This window comes from Scyliorhinus canicula, chromosome 20 (assembly GCF_902713615.1).
Source record: "Scyliorhinus canicula chromosome 20, sScyCan1.1, whole genome shotgun sequence".
Classification (NCBI taxonomy): Eukaryota; Metazoa; Chordata; class Chondrichthyes; order Carcharhiniformes; family Scyliorhinidae; genus Scyliorhinus; species Scyliorhinus canicula.
In genome coordinates, this window is record NC_052165.1 from 65,396,989 (window position 1) to 65,417,924 (window position 20,936).

Here is a 20,936-nt window from a genome sequence, read left to right on the forward strand (position 1 = left end):
GGCTGTTCCTAAACAAAAGGAACATCAAAGGCATTTTATTGTGTTCCTCTGCGCTACTTCCTGCTTGCTTTTATTTGATTCATTCTTTTAGAATTTTTAGAAGAATCAAAGTGGGACTGTAGGAAAATGGTTAAATTCCAAATGTTCAAAATATTGCGTCTGTGGGAAAGTAATACTGTTCGACCACGTTAGCTTTGCAAATCCCAGACTACAGATGTGACAATGTAACAAAGGGAGTACAGCCAGTAAGTTAAATACCAGCAGTCGAGTTCCACCATTAAAATATGCTGTGGCAAAATGGCCAACAGCCTGAAATGCTAGGCCAGATACAGAATTGGACAATCTAAATTAAACCGTAGTCAACAGCTAAAGCTGCCAGGCCTGATGGTAATTTGGACAGGCCCAATAAACACAGACACTGATCAGAGACGAACAAGGGCAAGTCTGAACTTGTCCTGGAAGCTGGGACTGGAGGTGCTCGAACTTGGCCAAATAAGGACAGTATTTTGTGTATTGAGTAGTATCGGCCAGGCTCGTAGGCACCTCAAGTCCAATATCAGTCAGAATTAACAGCGCCTGAACACCATAAATGGAAAGGGCTACGTGCACTCCGTAAACCTTAGAAAAGACCCTGAGAGGGCTCTTGCCGTCTTCCATATAAGGAATCGGCAATCTCATTGGGTGCTGCGAAGAAGCAGCCCTCTCTCCGCATCAAAACTGCAGAGGGCAACTGTGTTGAACCACAATCTTGTTTTTTGTCCTGAGATCCACACACAGCCTGGGTACTTAGATCAACCACAAGAGACTCCACCATCTATAATGTACAGATAACTTATAAACGCCATCTACAAACAGCCCAATTATGGCAAATGAGCAGCTCAATACAAATATACCTGACCTCTGACATTCATCTCTTGAAATCTGCAACCACATTTTCTGTCCTTTCCTTAATCCTTTATTAACAACTGTTGGTTGGACAGAAATTGAGTATTACTTTAAAAAGACACATGTTGTCAAAGCTTTTCGTCTTGACTTATCAGGACAATTAGCAAGAATACCAAGTGTAAAGGGAACAACAATTTATACTCCATCTTCTCATGAATTGTTGTTCCTTGGTATTCTTACGAATTGTCCTGTTGCATGCAAAGCTTGGAGCTTTGACAGATGCCTTCTTTCAGCAATCTCTTATTAATACATTTCCTGACATATGAAACTCTAGAAGCGATCAGACTCCCTGCTTCATGCTCATGGTCCTTTGACTCCTGTGAGCAGCCAATTGCAAACTTCACAGCGATGGCGGGGTGCTCAAGCCCTCCAAGACACTTCTTTGATGCAGGGTCCACAATGCCAGGTAATGACCACATTCCCCCTCTTCTTCACAAAGAAGGAGCAGGTGTTTTAGCAGGTTGGCTGATCTTGATTTTTATTTTTACCATTTTACTTTGGCAGGCCCCATTGCGGGTCCTGCATTTCCTCACAAACCTCACCTTCTTGTTGCGCTTGACCAACTTTCCGGTTAATCGTTCTAGTGAAAAATCACTGACCAGAAACATTAATGTTGTTTCGCTCTCCAGAAATGTTGCCTGACCTGTTAAGTATTTGCAACATCTTACTTTTCATTTAGATTTCCATCATCGCAGTACAGTTATTTCCCTCATGGACTTGGCCAAGACACCCTATGCTGTCAGTACCTTTAATTTGAGGGAGCTGGGAAAGATTCTTATTCATGGAGAGAATAATGACTCTTTCTATTGCCGGTTATTGAGTTTCAGATGTGAAAGGAAGCAGAAATCACCATTATAGTCAAATCCACAAGCCAGGATCCTTCACCTCTATCAATACCCAAGACTATGTTTTCAGATTTAGCTCACCAATCGCGTACACATTTCCAAAATAAGTCAAATAGATCAGTGATGGACAACCTAGGCTGGTGCGTGAGCCTCATACATGGCCCTTCTTCACCTTAACGGGCCGCAAGATTGAAATCAGGCTCGTTCACGAACCATGACCACGTGAGTAAGATTTAATACGTTTAAAACACGCCAAATATTTCACAAGTTATAGAAAATGCTGAATCGGCAACTGTCATCAACTTCAAATGGTACAAACAAATAAATATTTACGCTTTGGATGTAACGGGAGCGCACAACTCTCACAGTCCATGTTGTGTGCAATCAGCATGCTTTTACCCTGGCCCTTGCGTTACTTCAGTCATACCGGTAGGAAAAAAGCTACACAGATGGAAATGAAATGAAAAAAATGAAAATCGCTTATTGTCACGAGTAGGCTTCAAATGAAGTTACTGTGAAAAGCCCCTAGTCGCCACATTCCGGCGCCTGTTCGGGGAGGCTGGTATGGGAATGTGGCAATCCTGTATGGAGCTATAGTCAACAAATGTCTTATGGGCCGTACTCAGAACTCCGGTCGGCTGCATGTGGCCTTCGAGCTGCAGGTTGTCCACCACTGGACTAGATTTTGTTACAGAAGGAAAACAAATCCCCTGGTCAACAGCTCAGGAAATGGTAGGACGTTGCTATCCAATCAAAAAGCTTTGAAAGCAATCTGACAAATATTAACTTGACTTTAAATTACAAGCCCTTGCACTAGGTTCCTCATGGAATCCCTTCAGTGCAGAAGGAGGCCATTCAGCCAATCGGATCTGCACCACTCCATTCGGACTCATACCCATAACCTATCTTGCACATCTTTGGACACTAGGGGCCAATTTAATATGACCGATCCACCTAACTTGCATGTCTTTGGACTGTGGGAGGAAACCGAAGGACCCAGAGGAAACCCATGCAGACACAGTTACCCGAGGCCGGAATTGAACCCGAGTCGTTGATGTGGTGAGGCAGCAGTGCTAAACACTGTGCCACCATACCACCACTGATCCTTGTTGATTAATTCATTCTAGGTACAGTAAGAATACCATTGCTTATTTTCAGAGTTGAAGTACAAAGGCAAGGATAAGGATAACTGTTCCGCAAATTAGACTTTGTGACTATGTTTGATGTTGAAATAATTTTGGCCCATGATGTCAGGTTAGGGAAGGTCCTTGGAGGTCAGTTAAGCTGCATTACATTTATGGTGTTGGAAATGGGGAGGGCAGGAGTAAAAAATATAAGTTTCTGCTCACAAGAGACAGGAATTGCTATTTCTTCAAAATACATTTTATAGCCTGAGACAATTAAATTTATCTTGCTATTTTAAAGGAAGGGCATAAATGTCCATTTGTCCCTTTCACACAATACTATCATTGATTAAAATATGAAGGAATGTTTTGTTTGGCATCAGGTGTTAGCACGTCAGACACTGGATTGGGTGGCGATTAAGAGATCTGGCATTGTAGGTCAGTGGCAGGAAGTCATGGGTCAATGATAGCACAGACAGCAATCATCTGAGTGAAAATCCCCAAACACATCTCACTTAGCAACCTCATAACCATCAGATAGGAGATTCTATTGAGTGGACCTGGATTCATGAAGGGTAATTTTCAATCTCAACTGCAGTTCCTTCTCACGTAATTTGCTGAGTTTATCAAATGATCCAGTAGTTTGAATTTCTTTTGAAATTTTAAACACAACCTTTTACACTACTTTCATTTAACAATTGAGTGCCATTACTTTCTGGTGCTGGTGTAAAATAGGTGCTGCTTCATCAACATCATACTTGCTTTCAACGGCATTCAGAGATGTCTTCAAAAATCCCTTACCTTCAACAGAACAGCAGAGCGATCCACTACAGCTTTTGCGATAAGTTGACAGGTCAGGTCAAAGTATTCGGCAGGTTTAACTTCTGAGAGTTTGACGGTTGGTTTGTGGATAGAAATAGTTGCATTTGCCCATCTGCGCAGTTCCTCCACAGTGCGTTGGTCATTGGCAGTGAACTGATACGATTTGCTGCTTGTCCGTGGTTTCAGGGGCGCTCCCAGAGTTCCATCAAATGTCAAAGCTGAGAAACCAGCAGCATTGATGGCTTGAAGCTCATTGTTGAATTCTTGTATCTATACATATAAAATTCAAAAAAGTGAAGTGCCACAGTCAATTTTGTTACTTTATTTAATTTACTAATTGGACAGACCAGTTGACCCCCATTGGCACAGATTGCAGAATCCTCCACTGCATTGGTGATTTGGGTGGTCAGTGTGTGGAACAAATTAATAGTATGGGTGGTGGAAGACGTCTCAAAAGGTTTCAAGAAGGAAGACGACAAGGTAACACGGTGCAGACTGTGATTGGATAGACCACACCTGAAACTATTATTCTAATATAATCTTCCTTCTCAAGCAGCTTTCAAATTTTTATCTTCCATGAGACACTGCTTCAGAGTACATCACCTTTTGTTTTTTCCTATATTACAACAGTGACTGCCCTTCAGAAGGACTTCATTGGCTGTAAAGCACTTTAGGACATCCTGAGCTGATGAAATATTCCATATAAATGCAAATTGTCTGTCCTTCGTTTTTCCATTTATTTGTGAATAAGGCCCACCTTTTATTTCATTTGGCTTCGCTCCAGTATCTGTTCTATCATGACACTGTGCATCCAATGACAAAAACTGGGGAGGGGCAGAGGTCATTCATAATCCATCTCTTTCCCACTCTTTCAGACCATATAATGCCCTGTACAATACACACAGTCAGAAACATGGGAGAGGACTGGTTTTCCACAGGTGAGGTGGGATCAGGTAGAAAGTTCTGGAGCAGATCGATGGGAGTTGGCGAAATGGGCAGAGAGGGTGAATGCACAGAAGGCCATGTGAGGGCAGAGCATGAACATGCACAGAGGGTCCCATTAACATTCAAGTGAAGGCTATACATTTATACAGCCATCAAAGCTGCATGTTACATACTGGGCCAGTAAGTGACAAATGTTCTTCAACAGCTGGAGAAACGCTACATACTCGGAAGCATTTCTTTCTGAAGTTCTAAACTTCCCTTCACTTAATACATGGTAGTGAAATACAGTGTGCCAAAGGGCAATACACTTCATGATATACATCACGCTTTACATTCTTTTATATCTCGCTGCAACACTGGTTGAAATAGCAAGATAAACAGCTCACAGAGTCATATCTTGTTAAAAAAAAGACCGACAAAATAACCCAATTAATAAATCAGTATTTTATTTTATCAATTTTATGCATCAGTTACCTTGCATAAAACATTGACATTCAAATATATTAAAAAGGTGGCTCTAAAGATGTTATTGTTAATTAGTGAAAGCAAAGTCTTAAAAAATGAAAGCTTTGCACTTGAAACTGTGGATGAGGGTCGGCACGGTGGCACAGTGGTTAGCACTGCTGCCTCACGGCACTGAGGACCCGGATTCAAACCCGGCCCCGGGTCACTCTCCGTGTGGCGTTTGCACATTCTCCCCGTGTCTGCGTGGGTCTCACCCCCACAACCCAAACATGTATTAGGGTAGGTGGATTGGCCCCTCAATTGGAAAATGAAAAAAATAAACTGTTTGGATGGAGATGGATAAGATTTTAAAGGAAACAACCAAACTTTCCAACAGTTCTAATGCACAGTTTGGGAAGGTTTATTGAAAGAATATCTTGCTGTACCATGCACCATAAATTGTGCTCTGATTCTCCAACAATGCTTGGTATTCTTCCATTCATGAGGGTTTTTTTAAACTCACTAAATGTCACAAAAGGCTACATTTTGAAAGTTTGCTTTTACCTTAAGTTGATCACCCAGGATGTAACGCTGAGCCTATTTTTCACGTTTAGCACAACGGATCAAGAACTGGCCGGCTCAAAGCTAATGGATTCATCAGCTTTATGTCTTTCACGTTAAATTAATGCCGAGCACAAAACAGAAATCGGTCTTGGCATACATAGCACTTGGCTGCAGTTTGTTCAACGTCAATTCCAACAAGTAATTTTACAAAGACAGTATTAATGAGGGGGGAGAAAAACTCAGCCTTTTATCTCCTGACAGCCAAGCAGCCCTTTCTGAGACTGAAAAGGTGCGAGGAGGACATTACTCAAAACAAGAGGATGGTAAACAGCGGAGGATTCACCATAATTTGAGGGAAACAGTTTGCAACAAAAACATACTGCAAGACTATCACTCGGGAGAAGAAATTCAAGCGGATGGTGCATGCAATGTTTTTCTTAATTCTTGCCTCTGCTACATGTTCTAGCAGATGTGCAAAAGCTCCATCTTCTCAAATGTGTTATTCTTTCATGTATTGAACGCCTAAGTATAAAGGCAGACACAGACTGGAGAGCAACAATGGAAAATGCTTCATAGATTGTATTTGTATTGAGCATGAATTTTCGGGGTAATATACTCTCGAATTAATAGATGATTGAGGTGAATGGAAACCCATGACAATGTTTCATCAAGTCTTCCTGAAAAGACTATTCCAGTGAACAATTCCATTCCAGTTGCATAACAAAGAATTGCGCTATGTACCATTCTATCCTAGATCAACCTTCTGCATTTGTACATTGACGGTGTCCACCACAATGCCGATGAATATATGGAAACTACAATGCCCACGAATATACAGGAAATAAATTATGCCCCTCAATTTTCTGAATCTGAAACTTTTCTTTAAAATGGGAAATTAATTTGCAGATCACATACGCACGATTGTAGGGAAGAATTTGTTGAATCAAACAATGCATGACTCGTGATATTTCTTTTAAATAAGATTGGCGAAACTGTTTTGAAAATGGTGATCAATAGCGTCATATTATGCCATGGCCATCAATGAATTTTGTGCAACTTGCTTCAAAATAATGAACTCTGAGGTTCAAACTGTCCTGAAAAACTAGCTACCCTGAAAGTTCAATGTGCTCACTACTGGCTTGGAAGTGTCACACTGTAAAAATTCTTCGGCTTCTATAATTACTCTCCATGAGAAATGGGGTAAATGCTGGGTATCTCTCTGTAATTAATGACTTCCAAACAGGGATGCACAACTCCACACAATATAATAAGATCATTAATACAGAAATGCAAGCTCCTATTTTTCTTTATAATCTTTATGATTGTCATAAGTAGGCTTACATTAACACTGCAATAAAGTTACTGTGAAAATCCCCTAGTCGTCACATTCCGGCACCTGCTTGTGTCACAGAGGGAGAATTCGGAATGTCCAATTCACCGAACAAGCACGTGTTTCAGGACATATGGGAGGAAACCAGAGCACCCGGAGGAAACCCACACAGACAGGGGGAGAATGTGCAGACTCCGCACAGACAGTGACCCAAGCAGGAATTGAACTTGGGACCCTGGAGCTATGAAGCAACAGTGCTAACTACTGTGCTACCGTGAGGGGGGGGGGGGGGGGGTATACATCTTTATATAATGTCTGCTTTCATCACCCTCATCCAGAGAAAGTTGGACTCACAAGAGTTAAAACTTCAATTCATTTTCTCTGCAGACGCCTCTGTGCTTTTCTTTTTACGCACTGATATCACAGAGCATGTATTGCCACATATGGAATTCGATTAAAGGGTTTGGTAACGGTTCAAGATTTTGTTAAGGAAAATCAGAACAGAAGAAATACTTTACTCATTCAATCAATACCCTAATCAGGAGTTTATTCCATTGCTCACAGGTTATGCTGTCCTTAGAGACATTAAGGGGGTTTTATATAATAGGTAGGAGTTGTGTTTCGTATTCAGATCAAGTTATTGGATCCAATTTTTAAAAACATGCTGAAATTTGGCCAAAATAGTCAAGTGGGCAAGAGAAGTGTGAAATATGGAGACAGTGCTGAGACAACAGGATCAGTCATTGCATGAAACATTCCATGGTGAACGTCCTAGCCACCCTCACTAATCAATGAGCAATAGCAAATGACCACAAGCTGCATGAACCCAAAAGGGCTATTGGTATCAGAAGCTTCTATTTGTAATGCTCTACTCCATGTTTAGTCTTGGAACTAATTTATTCACCACGATAAATTGCACATGTTTCTGGAGTAATTAAAATCTGCCAGACTTTATATAAACCCATTTCTAATGTTCAAGATTTCTGAAGCTTAAAAATTTTAAATGCTTGCATATTCATATATTGCATACTTCAATGATTTAATTACTTAAAAGAGTTGAAACAAAACCAACTTAGATCATCGATATGCTAGGGGAGAACCTTGGTTTCTCCCACGTGACAGGCATGGTTCTACTCTGTAGAACACGGTTATCTTACAATTCTGTATAAACTAATACAGCCCTAGGCTTACACTAAGGTGCCAGTTCCCATTAACAAAACAAAGGCCAGAAACACAGTGCTTGGGTGTCAAGGCTAGAATGACGGAGTGTTGCAATTCCATATCAAAATTGTGGAAGTGGAATGGACACATTTATTAAATGGCCAGTCATAATGTTCGCATTTTAGAATTGTCACTGAAATATTTATATACATGATTAGGTACACTCTGATGATTAACACTTGAGGATTGGCTCATTTACCTCTAAGATTTAGAATAATTCCTGAAGTACAAGGCAAGAACACATTTGTTGAATATCAATCCCAAAAAGATGTTTACAAAATGCTTGAAAGTTGTTGAGCAACAGTGACGAGGTGAAAAGAGAACCACGAGAAGGTGGATACATTACTGATTTTAGTTTTCAAATGTATTTACTTTTATCGTGGAATGAGTTTGTACTAACATGCTTCCTTTTAAAATATTGGGTTGGATTTTGCTGTAGAAATAACAGCGAGGCTAATAATGTTCGCTATTAGAACAGTACAGCACAGAACAGGCCCTTCGGCCCTCGATGTTGTGCCGAGCAATGATCACCCTACTTAAACCCACGTAACCTGTATACCCGTAACCCAACAATCCCCCCATTAACCTTACACTACAGGCAATTTAGCATAGCCAATCCACCTAACCCGCACATCTTTGGACTATTGAAGTGCAAATCGGACAACAACTTCCAGCAAGGGCACATGCGGAGTTAAACATGGAAGTAAGAAGTTGCTGTCCAAGTTGCCTATTTCTCCAGGAGCTTCACTATACACCCAGCGATTCAGCATAATATAATCCCACGAGGCTCAACAGAAAAGGCGAGGGCTTGACTATTCCAAGGGAATTTTAATGACACAATAAATCACTTTAATGGCACAAATAAATCACAATAAATTAACCACTTTGGCATTGAAAAATAATGTTTAGAAAATGTAGTGACTCATTCTTTCAGATATTAATTGTTGTTGGAGATTGTTTTTCAAAAGTATTGACATTTAAGCAAAAAGAGAATTTTTCTAATGGTCCTTTTCTTAATCTCTAGTAAGTCCATTTTACTTTTCCTCTATTTTACATTCTGTACCTGATTTGCCATCAAAATTCTTATTCTAATTACACTGACTGGCTTCATTAAAGATTCTTAAATCTGATTACTAAGGAAATTTACGTTGTTCACCCAGGCTCCAGGTCTCCTGGAGAGGATGCCATGCTGAAATAGCTTTCTAATCACAGCAGGTTCCAGTGCAAAAGCCCAGAGAAAGTCTATGGTCAACCGAGTGTAAATGAATGGCTAGCGCTGTTTGTTCGCTGCTGGGTGCAAAATCCATCTCAGAATCCCTTTAGATTAGAAGAAAGACTGTAAATCTGTTGTGACACTCACCAAAGTTAGTTTAATTTGAATGAAAATGTTTTACTCTTTTACATTATCTTGAAAATGTGCCCTTGTTCACATGGTTTCAGCTCTTGCAAGGTAATTTAGACTTGTTGCTATGTGATTATCTCCTCATAAAGACAGCCTGGAAGACATGAAAATGTAGGTGCTGCAAATGGAGCCTTGCGCTTAGCCTATCCAGTTCATTTGCAAAAAAAAAATTATATTATGTAGTGCAGTCATAAATTATGCTGCATATGTACTTGATAATATATGTTCCTATCTCATGATGCAGGCTTGGACAGGTCACATACTGACTAGAGGCAATATTAATCTAGCTCTTCAATATTGAACTAATCAACAATAGTCGTAATTATATGCAGAGGGTAAGATGCAACGAACAGATATTATTTTTAGCCCTTTCTCAATTCATATTCCATTATAGGCGGTTTGGTTCCCAAGAAACATACTGGATCCAGTGTAGTTACATGTTTTACAGCAATGAGGACTTACTCCAAGGTGAAATATTCAAGGTATGCATTATTTTGTAGGAGCCTGCTAATCCTTGATGATAAACTACAACTTTGTGACGTTAAATATTGCATAAGAACAGGTCATTCAGCCCCTAGTGCCATCAATCCAGGCATTCAAGAAGATGGTGGTTGATGATTTCCCTCAACTTCATTTACACACCTCAGTTGAGATTAAATGGTTATTAATATTAATAAACTGAGGAATTGAAATAGCGGCATTAAAAAAAACCAAAGTGTGATTCTGTTAAGTAAAGGTTTTATGACAGAATAGTGAAATAGAAATATCAGTTTAATATTCTCGTTAATTTTAGTGCAGTCTATTTTAGAAATGCTTTCATACAAGTTGGACCATTGGGCCTGGATTTGTATTCTCGAGGGAGGTATGGGGTTGGAAAAATGTCCGACTCGGCTTGCTCACGCCGGGAAAGAGAGTCCAAAAGAGAGGATTTTCATTGTTGTGGAGGGGCGATGGGGTGCTGGGTTCAGGCAGGCTAGAATTGGGCCAACCAACATGGGAGTTCGTTTGGAGGCAGCCACATGGGCTGATAAGTCAGGATCCAGGCTGTTTAAATAAAAAGTGAAAATAAAAACAGAATTGTCCTTCAGCGACACCCATCACACCCACAAAATCGCCATGTCCCATCCTTGCATTCTGAATTCTCCCTCTGTGTATCCAAACAGGCACTGGAATGTGGCAACTAGGGGAGTAACTTAATTGCCGTGTTAATTTAAGACTACTTGTGACAATAATAAAAGTTATTATTATGAGAGTTCATTGGTTCTTTACAGCGTGAATGGGCATGGAAGTGCCATAGCTTGGCATGGGAGGGGAGCCAAGATGGACTATAGGTTTTTTGTGGGGGGTCATATCTTGACATGGAGATAGAAGGGGTCAGAAATGTTGCTTGGATTGCATATCATGTCATGGAAGCCAGTGGGGATATTTTGGGGTGCATGGGGTACATGAGCAGCATCTTTTGAATTTACCTTTCAAAAAAAGGTCTCCTCATACAGACTAATTAAAAATCTAGCCCAACTCCGTTACACTTGCAGAGGACTCGGGCCCCAAATTGGAGTCCGCCAAGTCAGGGGTGACTATGGCTTCTGACATAAACACCCTTAAAGATCACTCTTAAAAATTGGAAATCCTAGGAATGGTGTTGGGAATTCTGGAATTCCCAACCCCACCTTTTTTGAAAGACTCCCGTTACCCCAATTCGGTGCAAATCCAGGTCTTTGTTTGAATTGTTCAGATAGCTATTTTTATGTGCTTTATATAATGCTGTCAACTAGCTGTTGTAGCGTCTCTTCATATAGGATGTTTCTTCCTAAAAATTCTCTGTCAATGCAAGAAGGATCCCCCCCTGTGCAGGAGATCTCACTTTGCCTTCGAGACATCCTTGCCAGATATTTCTTGGTGCAGGAGACTTCGGGGTCTAATCAAGATAATATGCCATCACTGCTCTGTGTATTCCTGAATTCCCTAGATCACAAGGATGCACAGTACTGTAGCGTGAGGTAATATGACGCGAAGGAGTTAAATAACAACGATGTTTTTTTTTAAAACAATGAACTATATATTGCAGATCAACACAGCTCCAACACAGGATTAGTTCCCTTGACTTTGAAGCTTACTCTGATGATGCCCCACTATCCGAGTTTGCACCCTAGCACCCGATAGGCTCAAATTCATGCACTCCATCCCCATAGGCTCCGGGTGGGTCATGTGGGTCATCTCAAAGGAGCCTCACTATCGCACACAGTTAACAAGGAATTCCTAATCCAATTACCTTTTTTTAATAACCATGGCATTCCCTCCTTTGAAGGCCACCTGTTTCAGTGTGCAGATCAAACTCGACAGAGTTCTGACGTAAACCTTCAGATGGCACTACAATGCACCTTTAATATCTAGCCTTGAGAAATAATTCAAAATTGTTTTTCATTTTTAATTTCCATTCAAAAGAAAATTAGATTGACTTCATTACCCTTTTTTACGCAACTGGATTAGAGAGCAGTCCCATAGGAGGACTAATTAGGAGAATTTTAGTTACTGCAGTGATTTGTATTCTCCAACTGCGAGCATTAAATTTGGCCTGCCTTACAATACCACAGGGGAATGGAAGTCAGGCTCGCTCAGTAGAAGGCTCTTTCCATTGAAGAATGAAGGTCACTCCATGGTAAGTAATCTCATTTTCTCCTTCATGCTTCAGTGTCCTGCACACAGCTGGGGTACATTTGGAGGAACAGCGTGACATTGAGTGTTTGATTGGAAAACAGAAAGCCTATGTAAATGTGCTTGGACGATGGTCATGATGTAATCAACAACATCATATCGGGCATATTTGGGGCCACAAAAACATGGAGGAGAAATAATTTTGAACGAATTGTATCAGCACTGGTATGTCCAAGTCTTCTTCTAAGGAAAAACAAGTTTGTGACGTAGCTATGTCACAGATTCAATTGGCTCAAGTCCTCATTTAATATTTCCTGCACAGTCAGCTGACGATGAAGATGATGGTGTGTGTGTGTGAGTGAGTAGGGTGAGGGGGTTTTAGACAAATCAAACTATAGGTCAATCGCTCTTGTATCAACTCTTTACACAAGGATTTCACATTGGTCGCACATTTCAATACTTGGAACTCAATTCTTCCGCCCTCATGTTCTTTGGAAGGTTGACTGTGGGCTCCATGCTAGCTTGGGGTCATGTCACAGACTTAAGTGATCCAATGTAATCTGCTGCCTCAGCAGAAATAGCAGCAAATACCAAAACACTTCAATAAAACTGCATGTAGGGGTGTGTAAAAATACATGACCCCCAAAAAAGACAATCGCACAAAAAAATTTTTTAAAGTCAAAGTTGAAAGATTTGCATTTATATAGCATCTTTCACAACCACCAGACTTCCTGGCATACTTAACTCAATAAAGATTTTCTGAAATGTAGTGCTGAGAGGAGCTTATCCCAAAATGTGTGTGTTCTGCATTTTAGAGGCCTGTCACTTTAATTACTAAAACTGAACGTTAAGTGGAAAGACTTGGTTGAGAAACTAATAAACAACCCTGAAGTAATTGCCATTCAAGGAGATGAGGGGTAAATACAGTTTCAAAGGGTGACCTGTGTTTATTTAATAAAATTAGAGTTAGCAGGAAGTAAACTTAAATAATGAATGACCCATCTTTGAGCTTCTGATAGGGACAGATGGTGTAATTATTTCAATAAGGGATTTGGATTATTCATGTCGTCCCCAGGTCAAAGAACCAAACGCGCCTTTGTGGACAAGAGTTCCTTGGTGGAATCAGGGATCTGGCGAGAGGACCATTAACTTAATTATGGACATAAATTAGTCATGTGGGTCCCAGAATGAAAATGTTTGGTTTTGAAGGTAAAATATAATTGGTTTACATTTCATTTTGGAACATCCCAAGAATGCCACATTGCCATGGAGATGGGCCATTGGGGTTAGAGAAGTTCCTTTATTTAATATCTGTGCATTTATTCATAGAAGCATTTCAGTTTGGGAACAGACGGAGACAGTTGCAGCTCACTAAGTCTGGGGAGCAAGGGAGATAAATGTTAGCCAGGCTTGCAATTTGAGCAGAGAAGACCCTAACTTTGTCCTTCACTGCGTGGAATGCAGGTTGTAGGTAGGAATCAGTTGGAGAAAGAGTTTGAGGGAAAAGAAGCTTGAAGATTTGCTTAGCCTGGAGCGAGAGGAAGAAATCTACAATAACCTTCATCGTGAAAACAAGCAGTTACATCCCCCGTATGGGAAAATGAGAGCAGTCCTTTTAATATGTCATCTGAAAAACTGCACTGCTGGCAGTGCAGCACTCCTCTGGTGTGTCAGCCTAGATTTTACAGCACAAGTTCAAGAGCGAGACTTCAACACACAACCATCTGATTAAAAGACGAGAGTGCTACCAACTGAGTTGATATGTCTGATTATGCAATAATATGTGGTTTCAGTCTATTTTTAATTATGTGTCTTAGGCCCGAGAGAGCATGTAGCAAGATGTCACAAGTGCTGGGGGTAGCAGAGGGAATGAATCCTGATGAAATCACCTGAAAGTCCACTCCATGGTTTTCCTTGACTATAAAGTGAGATCACATCCTTTCCCCAAATTCTGGTCTCACTCCAAGAGCGGGATTCTCAGGCTGCGTCTGCCCAGCGTCCGGAAAATGTTGCTCGAGGTCAATGGACTTCTCCATTGTCCGTGTCTTGCCCGTGGCATTCTTGCAGCGGGCGGGGCAGAAGAATCGAGCCCCAAGTCTTTATTGTGTGTTTGGGCAGTAGATGGCTAACATTATCTCTTCCTATCTAATTCACATATTTAATGCAGAGAGACTCCATGCCAAACAAAACAAACCCCCTACAATCTCATCCTGTTTCGTCTGCCACTGCTTTGATGAGACCCTTGCTTTCACCTCTCAAAGTTGCACTGGCCTGTAGACATAATCAAGTGGTCATCAATGAACTTTTCAGTGTGTAAGAAAGAGGAATGCTATTTATTTCAGCTTGTTGGAGTTCCAACATGGCTTCTTATGAAGTCCGGACAAGGGTAGATCTCATTAAAGGTACGCCAAGCTGTCAGGTTCCGCTCCCAATAGTGCCATCATAGTAACTATCAAGCAGAGGAAGTAAGAGATAAAACCTGATGTAGGGCCAGTCTTCCCCCTCCCCACCCGCTTCATCACACTTGCCTGGTTACCGATCACTCGAGGGTGAGGAGCAGGGTTTCAATAGAAAATAAGAATCAAACATCTATTTTAACCCACTCCAATTGAAAATTCTACTGACTTGTCCTACTCCTGATTAAGCAAATACTCTTGCAAATCAAATACGTTCTGCACATGCACTCAGTTTGTAGCAGCTGGACGATATTCCTTCGATTATCATTCCAATTGTCCTGATGGTAGTTTTAATAATGAGGCCTCAGCAAAATTAAAGCCAACAGCACATCTACACACCACCATCCAAATGTCTTCAAGTGTTTCTTCAAAATATTTCAAATAAAGGTTTTACTATACTCACAAGTGAACCTTGCATCTTTTTCAGACCAATGTTACACATTCATTTGACAAGAAAAAAGGGACACAGACTTGGACGTTTATCATAACAACTAGTTTAACCATCCTTTGCCAGATCTGGCTGAAACATATAACACATCATCAGGCCTCCTGTCAACACTACTCACTATTCCAAGATCAATTTGGAATGCAAAGAGAACTTCTGGCTTCTCTTTGCCACCCCAAACTGTGTTCTCAAAACCCTCTCCCCTGCCTCCTTTACTCTCGACTTCAACAACAAGTAACAGTAGCTCATGGATTTTTGGTGCTTCAGTTGCTTCCTCCTGTCCAATAGCTCACCCGCCAAACTACCCCCAAGATTTCCCCTGCCGCTGCAGCCCTGAATCTTTCCCACTTTCTCTCTATCTCCTCTCCAAGTTCAGTATTTGAATGAGACCCACCTCTTGCTCCCTCAACCAGATACCCACCCAACTGCTGACCATCCATGTTCCTTCCCGTCCCCCATGTTACCGGATATTGTTCACAGTTCCTTCTCCTCAATGAATACCCCACTCTCCTTCAGATCTGCCGTCCTTGCCATTTTCCCCAAAATGCCATCCTTAATCCCTCTGTCCTTGCAAACTACCACCCCCATCGCCAAACTCTTCTGCAAAGACCTTGAACACACTGCCACCTCCCAAATTCATGCTCACCTTTCCTAAAACAATCCCACATATTTACAAAGGATAACATATGTGACTGTGTGGTAAACTGTCCTTCCTCGACTTTTGACACAGTTGCCAGATGAAATGCCTCTCCTTTATTGTCCAATTAGCTGGTCTGCATTTCCCTGGTTCCATTCTTATCTAGAAAGCACAGTTAGGGATTAAGCTGCACCACCTTTGCTTCCCAAAATTTTATCTCTAAATACCCCAAGGGTCACTTTTTGTCCCATTTCTATTTCCTCTTTGTCTATTGTAATGACCTTTCCTGTTGTGTCCCTTATTTCCCATTTCTTTAACTTTTTTATCATGAATGAAAAATGAAATGAAAATCGCTTATTGTCACGAGTAGGCTTCAATGAAGTTACTGTGAAAAGCCCCTAGTCGCCACATTCCGGCGCCTGTCCGGGGAGGCTGGTACGGGAATCATTTTTGATACATAGATATTTAGTGGACGTATATCTTTAAGTCAAGCAGAGAAAGTGAGGGACTCAAAGTTGCAAAATAGTACACTGTGCTATGAAAATTTAGATTTTGAACAGAAGAACGCAGACTTTCTGGCACCCGAGAGATTGGAGGGATTCAGTTCAATTGGTTGGCTGATGGCCAATGGATTGGTCAAAGACCATATTCAGCCCAGCGACAAATGGCGATTGGGTCCTGCCAGGTGGGATGTTTTCAGAGGACCCAGGAAGAGGAGAGATGCTCCTGAACCCTGAGAGAAGAAGCTGTGAATTACTCTCCTGCCTGCCGGTTTCAAAATCTGCAGAGAAGCCTCGAGCTCCTGATGAATCTACAGTGAAAACGATTACAGACGGAAAGCAAGGACCTCCAACCTTCATCCATCTGAACCCGAGTCTTGTATCCTTTTTTCTTTTCATACTATTTTCCTTTACACTCCTCTTTTCCCTGTGTTGGTATGTCTTGCATGTGTGTATATAATAGAGGGTGGGGTGAGTTAAAGAAGTGCGGTTAGGAATTAGATAATAGTTAACCAGTTGTATTTGCTGCCTAATTAATTATAGTTATCGTGAATAATAAAAACTATTTGTTTAAATAAAAAAATCTGGTGACTGTAGTTATTGGGCAGCTAAGGACCAAAGACTTTGGGTTTTTACAAAGAATTAATAGTTAATTTCAATTGTGTTGCGACTCCGGCCAAGTGGGGCAAGAATTGACCGCGCACAAGCTTAGGGTGTCGTAACAGGGCAGCCTTACCTAAAAACATATCATCAAGCTCGATGTACTAGATGATGCTCAGCTCTAATGCACCATCACCTCCCTCGATCCTTTCACAGCATGTTTCAACGCATAGTTTCTCTGACATTCAGTACTGGATGAGAAGAAGTTTCCTGCAACTAAATATCATGAAGAATGAAGCTTTTATCTATTGTCCCAATCGGTCCTTGACCATAGACTCCAAACCACTCCTTGGCAGTAGTCCGGGGCTGAACTAGACCATCCCTAACCTTGGTATCTGCCCACATGATGAGCTCTGACCTTGTACCTTCTTCATCACCACGACTGCCTACTGATCTCCATAACAATACCTGACTCCACCCTTGCCTAATCTCATGTGCTGCAGAACTCATCCAAGCCATTATTTCCTCTAAGCTTGATTATTCTATTGTTCTCCTGACCAATCTGCCACCCCCACATAAACGAGCTCATTCCAAAAACTACGCCGGCTATGTCCTAACTTGCACCATTCACCATAACCCTGATGCACTCGGTACTGCAATGACTCCCATTTTAAAATTCCCGTCCTGCCATAGTCTTGTCTCTTGTTCCCTCTGAAACCTCCTTCAGCCCCACAATCCTCTAATTTCTGCGCTCCTCCAATTCTGGCCTCTCACACATTCCTGCTTTTAATCGTTCCACCATTGGTAGCTGTGCTTCTGCCTTGGTCCTTTCCCTGAAGGGGCGGCACAGTAGCTAGTACCTTTGCTTCACAGCGCTAGGAACCTGGGTTCGATGCCTGGCTTGACTCACTGTCTGTGCAGTGTTTGCACATTCTGTCCCGTGTCTGCGTGGGTTTCCTCCAGATGCGCCAGTTTCCTCACACAAGTCCCGAGAGTCGAGATTGTTCAGTGAATTGGACATTCTGAATTCTCCCTCAGTGTACCCGAACAGCCGCCGTAGTGTGGCGACTACGAGATTTTCACAGTAACTTAAGTGCAGTTAATGTAAGCCTACTTGTGGCCGTAGAGTAGCGCAGTGGTTGGCACTGCTGCCTCACAGCGCCAAGCACCCAGGTTCGATTCCGGCTCCGGGTCACTGTCCGTGTGGAGTTTGCACATTCTCCCCGTGTCAGTTGGCTAGACAGCTGGTTGTGATGCAGAGCAAGCCAGCAGCACGGGTTCAATTCCCGTACCGGCTGAGGTTACTCATGAAAGCCCCGCCTTCTCAACCTTGCCCCTCACCGAAGGTGTAGTGATCCTTAGGTTAAATCACCACCATCCAGCTCTCCCCCCCCTCAAGAGGGGGAAGCAGCATATGGTCATCTAGGACTATGGTGACTTTACCTTATCCCAGAGGCCATTGTTATAACCACTTCTCTTTGGTATATTAATAACATGGACTCAGGTAAATGGAGCATAGTTTGCATTTGACACAAAAATTCGAAATATAGTAAATAATGAGGAGGATAGTAACAGACCTCAGGAAGACGCAGACAAACTGGTGAAAAAGACAGACTGTGACAGATAACATTTAGCACAGTGAAGTGTAAAAGTGATAGGTTTTGGTAGGAAGATGAGTGGGGCAATTTTAATTAAACGGTATAATTGTAAGGGGGCTCCAGAGACAGAGAGATTTGGAGGTGTATACACACAAATCTTTCAAGGTGGCATGACCAGTTGGAAAGGATTTTAAAAAAACGAATGGGACCCTTGGCTTTATTATACTAATAATAATCTTTATTAGTGTCACAAGTAGGCTTACATCAACACTTCAATGAAGTTACTGTGAAAATTCTATTAATAGAGGAAGGGAATACAAAAGGAATCCCGTCTTTCTTAAACCATATAAAATACTGGTTAGGCTTCAGATGGAGCTGTTCTTTTGGACATAGCAGTTTAGGGAAGGATGCAAATACTTGGAAAGGAGAATTACTGGAACGGAACGAGGGATGAAGGACTTCGGTTTTACGAGAAGGAACTGGGGTTGTTCTCCTTAGTAAAGAGAAGGTTAAAGGTAGATTTTCTAGAGGTGTACAAAATCATGAATGGTTTTGATAGAGTAAATAAGGAGAAATTGCTTCCAGTGGCAGAAAGGTCGATGACCTGGGGGACAAGACTTAAAGGAGACTGTTGGAAAAACCAGCGATGTTGTAAGAAAATATGTTTTTAACCTGCGACTCATGATGGGCTGGAACGCTCTGTCTGAAAGCGTGGTGGAAGCAGATTCAACAATGACAAACAAAAGAGAATTGGATAAGTAGGGGAAAAATACAGGGCTCCAGGGAGAGAACAGAGCAGTAATTGGAGAGTTCTGCAAAAGAGCCGGCGTAAGCACGATGGGCCAAATAATCTACTTCTGCCCCAAATCATTATGCGACTCATTAATTGGGGTCTCACGTCTAGCCTCTCCATTTCCCAGGGAATGCAACCCTGTTCAACAGAGAATTTGTTCAGTACATATTAATGAGAAAATTAACAGTGAGCATACAAGTAAATTTAAAAGATCCACTGGGAACACATCTATTCACTTCTGCTCAGTTTAATCTGGATTGTTACGCTGCCTCAAACCCGATCATGTTCTTCTCATTTTTCACTCACCACATTTGCTACAATCCCGTAGAGATTGGAGGCAAGCTTGTAAAAAAAAATAACCTTTAGGGAGCAGAACGTCAATTACTTTTTCTGTAGGTTATTCAGGAGGAAGTGAGCATCAATGTTTAATGTTAGTCACACATAGCATTTAGCAATATGTATTCATATTAATTTATTGCTGGAGGATTGTAAAATGTAAGTACTGTATAGAAAACCGTTCATGTCAGATCTCAGCAACTTTCAAATTGATATGACCTTTCAAAGATCTTGAAATTTGAATACTGTTATACAACTAGCAGCTCTCAGGGATTTAGAAGAAATCACAGAGGTTTCTCAGCAATGGGATAAGACTGTGTCACAACAATGAATCATAGCCTTGAATTACATACGGACATTTGAACTTTTCAGTAAGACATGTGGGGCGCGATTCTCCCAACGGGAGACTAAGGGCGGAATTCTCTGCTCCCCACGACGCCTGGGGGAATAGCGGGAGGGCCTCCCGACATTTTTTACGACCCCCCGCTATTCTCCCTCCCCCCCCATGCTCGCCCCGCTCCCCGGAAAACGGCGAGTGGCGATTCTCCGAGGCCGATGGGCCGAGTGGCCGGCCGTTTACAACCTTTTCATGACGGCGTCAACTACACCTGGTCGCCACCGTCGTGAAACGGGAACCAGAAGCCCGTTTGGGGCTTCTAGGTGCCCAGTTGGCATGGCAGTACCACAGCCGTGCTAAGGAGGGCAAAGGCCCGCGATCGGTGCCCACCGATCATCGGGCCTGCGTCTGTAATGGACACACTATTTTCCCTCCGCCGCCCCGCAAGATCAAGCTGCCACGTCTTGCGGAACGGCTGAGGGAAAAGACGGCTCCGCGCATGCGCGGGTCGGAGCTGTCTGCATGATGAGATCAATCGCGCATGCGCGGTTTGGAGCCGTCCAACCTGCGCATGCCCGGCTGACGTCTTACAGGCGCCAGCCGCGCGTCATTCTTGGTGCACTGCCTTGACGACAGTCGTCAAGGCCGCGCCGCCGAGACCCCCGGGGCCCCGCTCCTAGCCCCGATTGGGGGGGGGCAGAATCGGATCCCGGGAGGGGGCGCGGAGGCTGCCATGAGTGACGGCCTCTTCCACGGCAGCCTTCCCGATTCTCCGCCGTTGCGGAGAATCGTGCCCTAAGTGCCGACGCCAGAGTGAAACCTTCACTCCGGCGTCGCCGGCCGCTCCTCGCCCCCTATTCTCCCCCCCCGGGGGGCTAGGAGCGGCGCGCGTGGATTCCGAGCGCCCGGCCTTGACGCTTGCGTCAAAGTGGCGCGC

General features: G+C 42.4%; 1 protein-coding gene and 1 long non-coding RNA gene across 3 annotated transcripts in view; one reads left to right on the top strand and one right to left on the bottom strand.

Moving 5' to 3' along the window:
- Positions 1 to 20,936, bottom strand: part of pot1 (protection of telomeres 1 homolog) — a 280,862-nt gene that overhangs the window by 111,596 nt on the left and 148,330 nt on the right. Inside the window, exon 7 of the mRNA XM_038780902.1 lies at positions 3,716 to 4,006. Coding sequence (XP_038636830.1) covers positions 3,716 to 4,006 — 291 coding nt within the window. The remainder of the gene's footprint in view (positions 1 to 3,715; positions 4,007 to 20,936) is intronic.
- LOC119955057 overlaps positions 1 to 20,936 on the top strand; it is a 221,798-nt gene that overhangs the window by 5,078 nt on the left and 195,784 nt on the right. For both annotated transcript variants that reach the window (XR_005458375.1, XR_005458376.1), the window contains exons 2-3: positions 10,037 to 10,124; positions 12,237 to 12,301. This is a non-coding gene — a long non-coding RNA (uncharacterized LOC119955057). The remainder of the gene's footprint in view (positions 1 to 10,036; positions 10,125 to 12,236; positions 12,302 to 20,936) is intronic.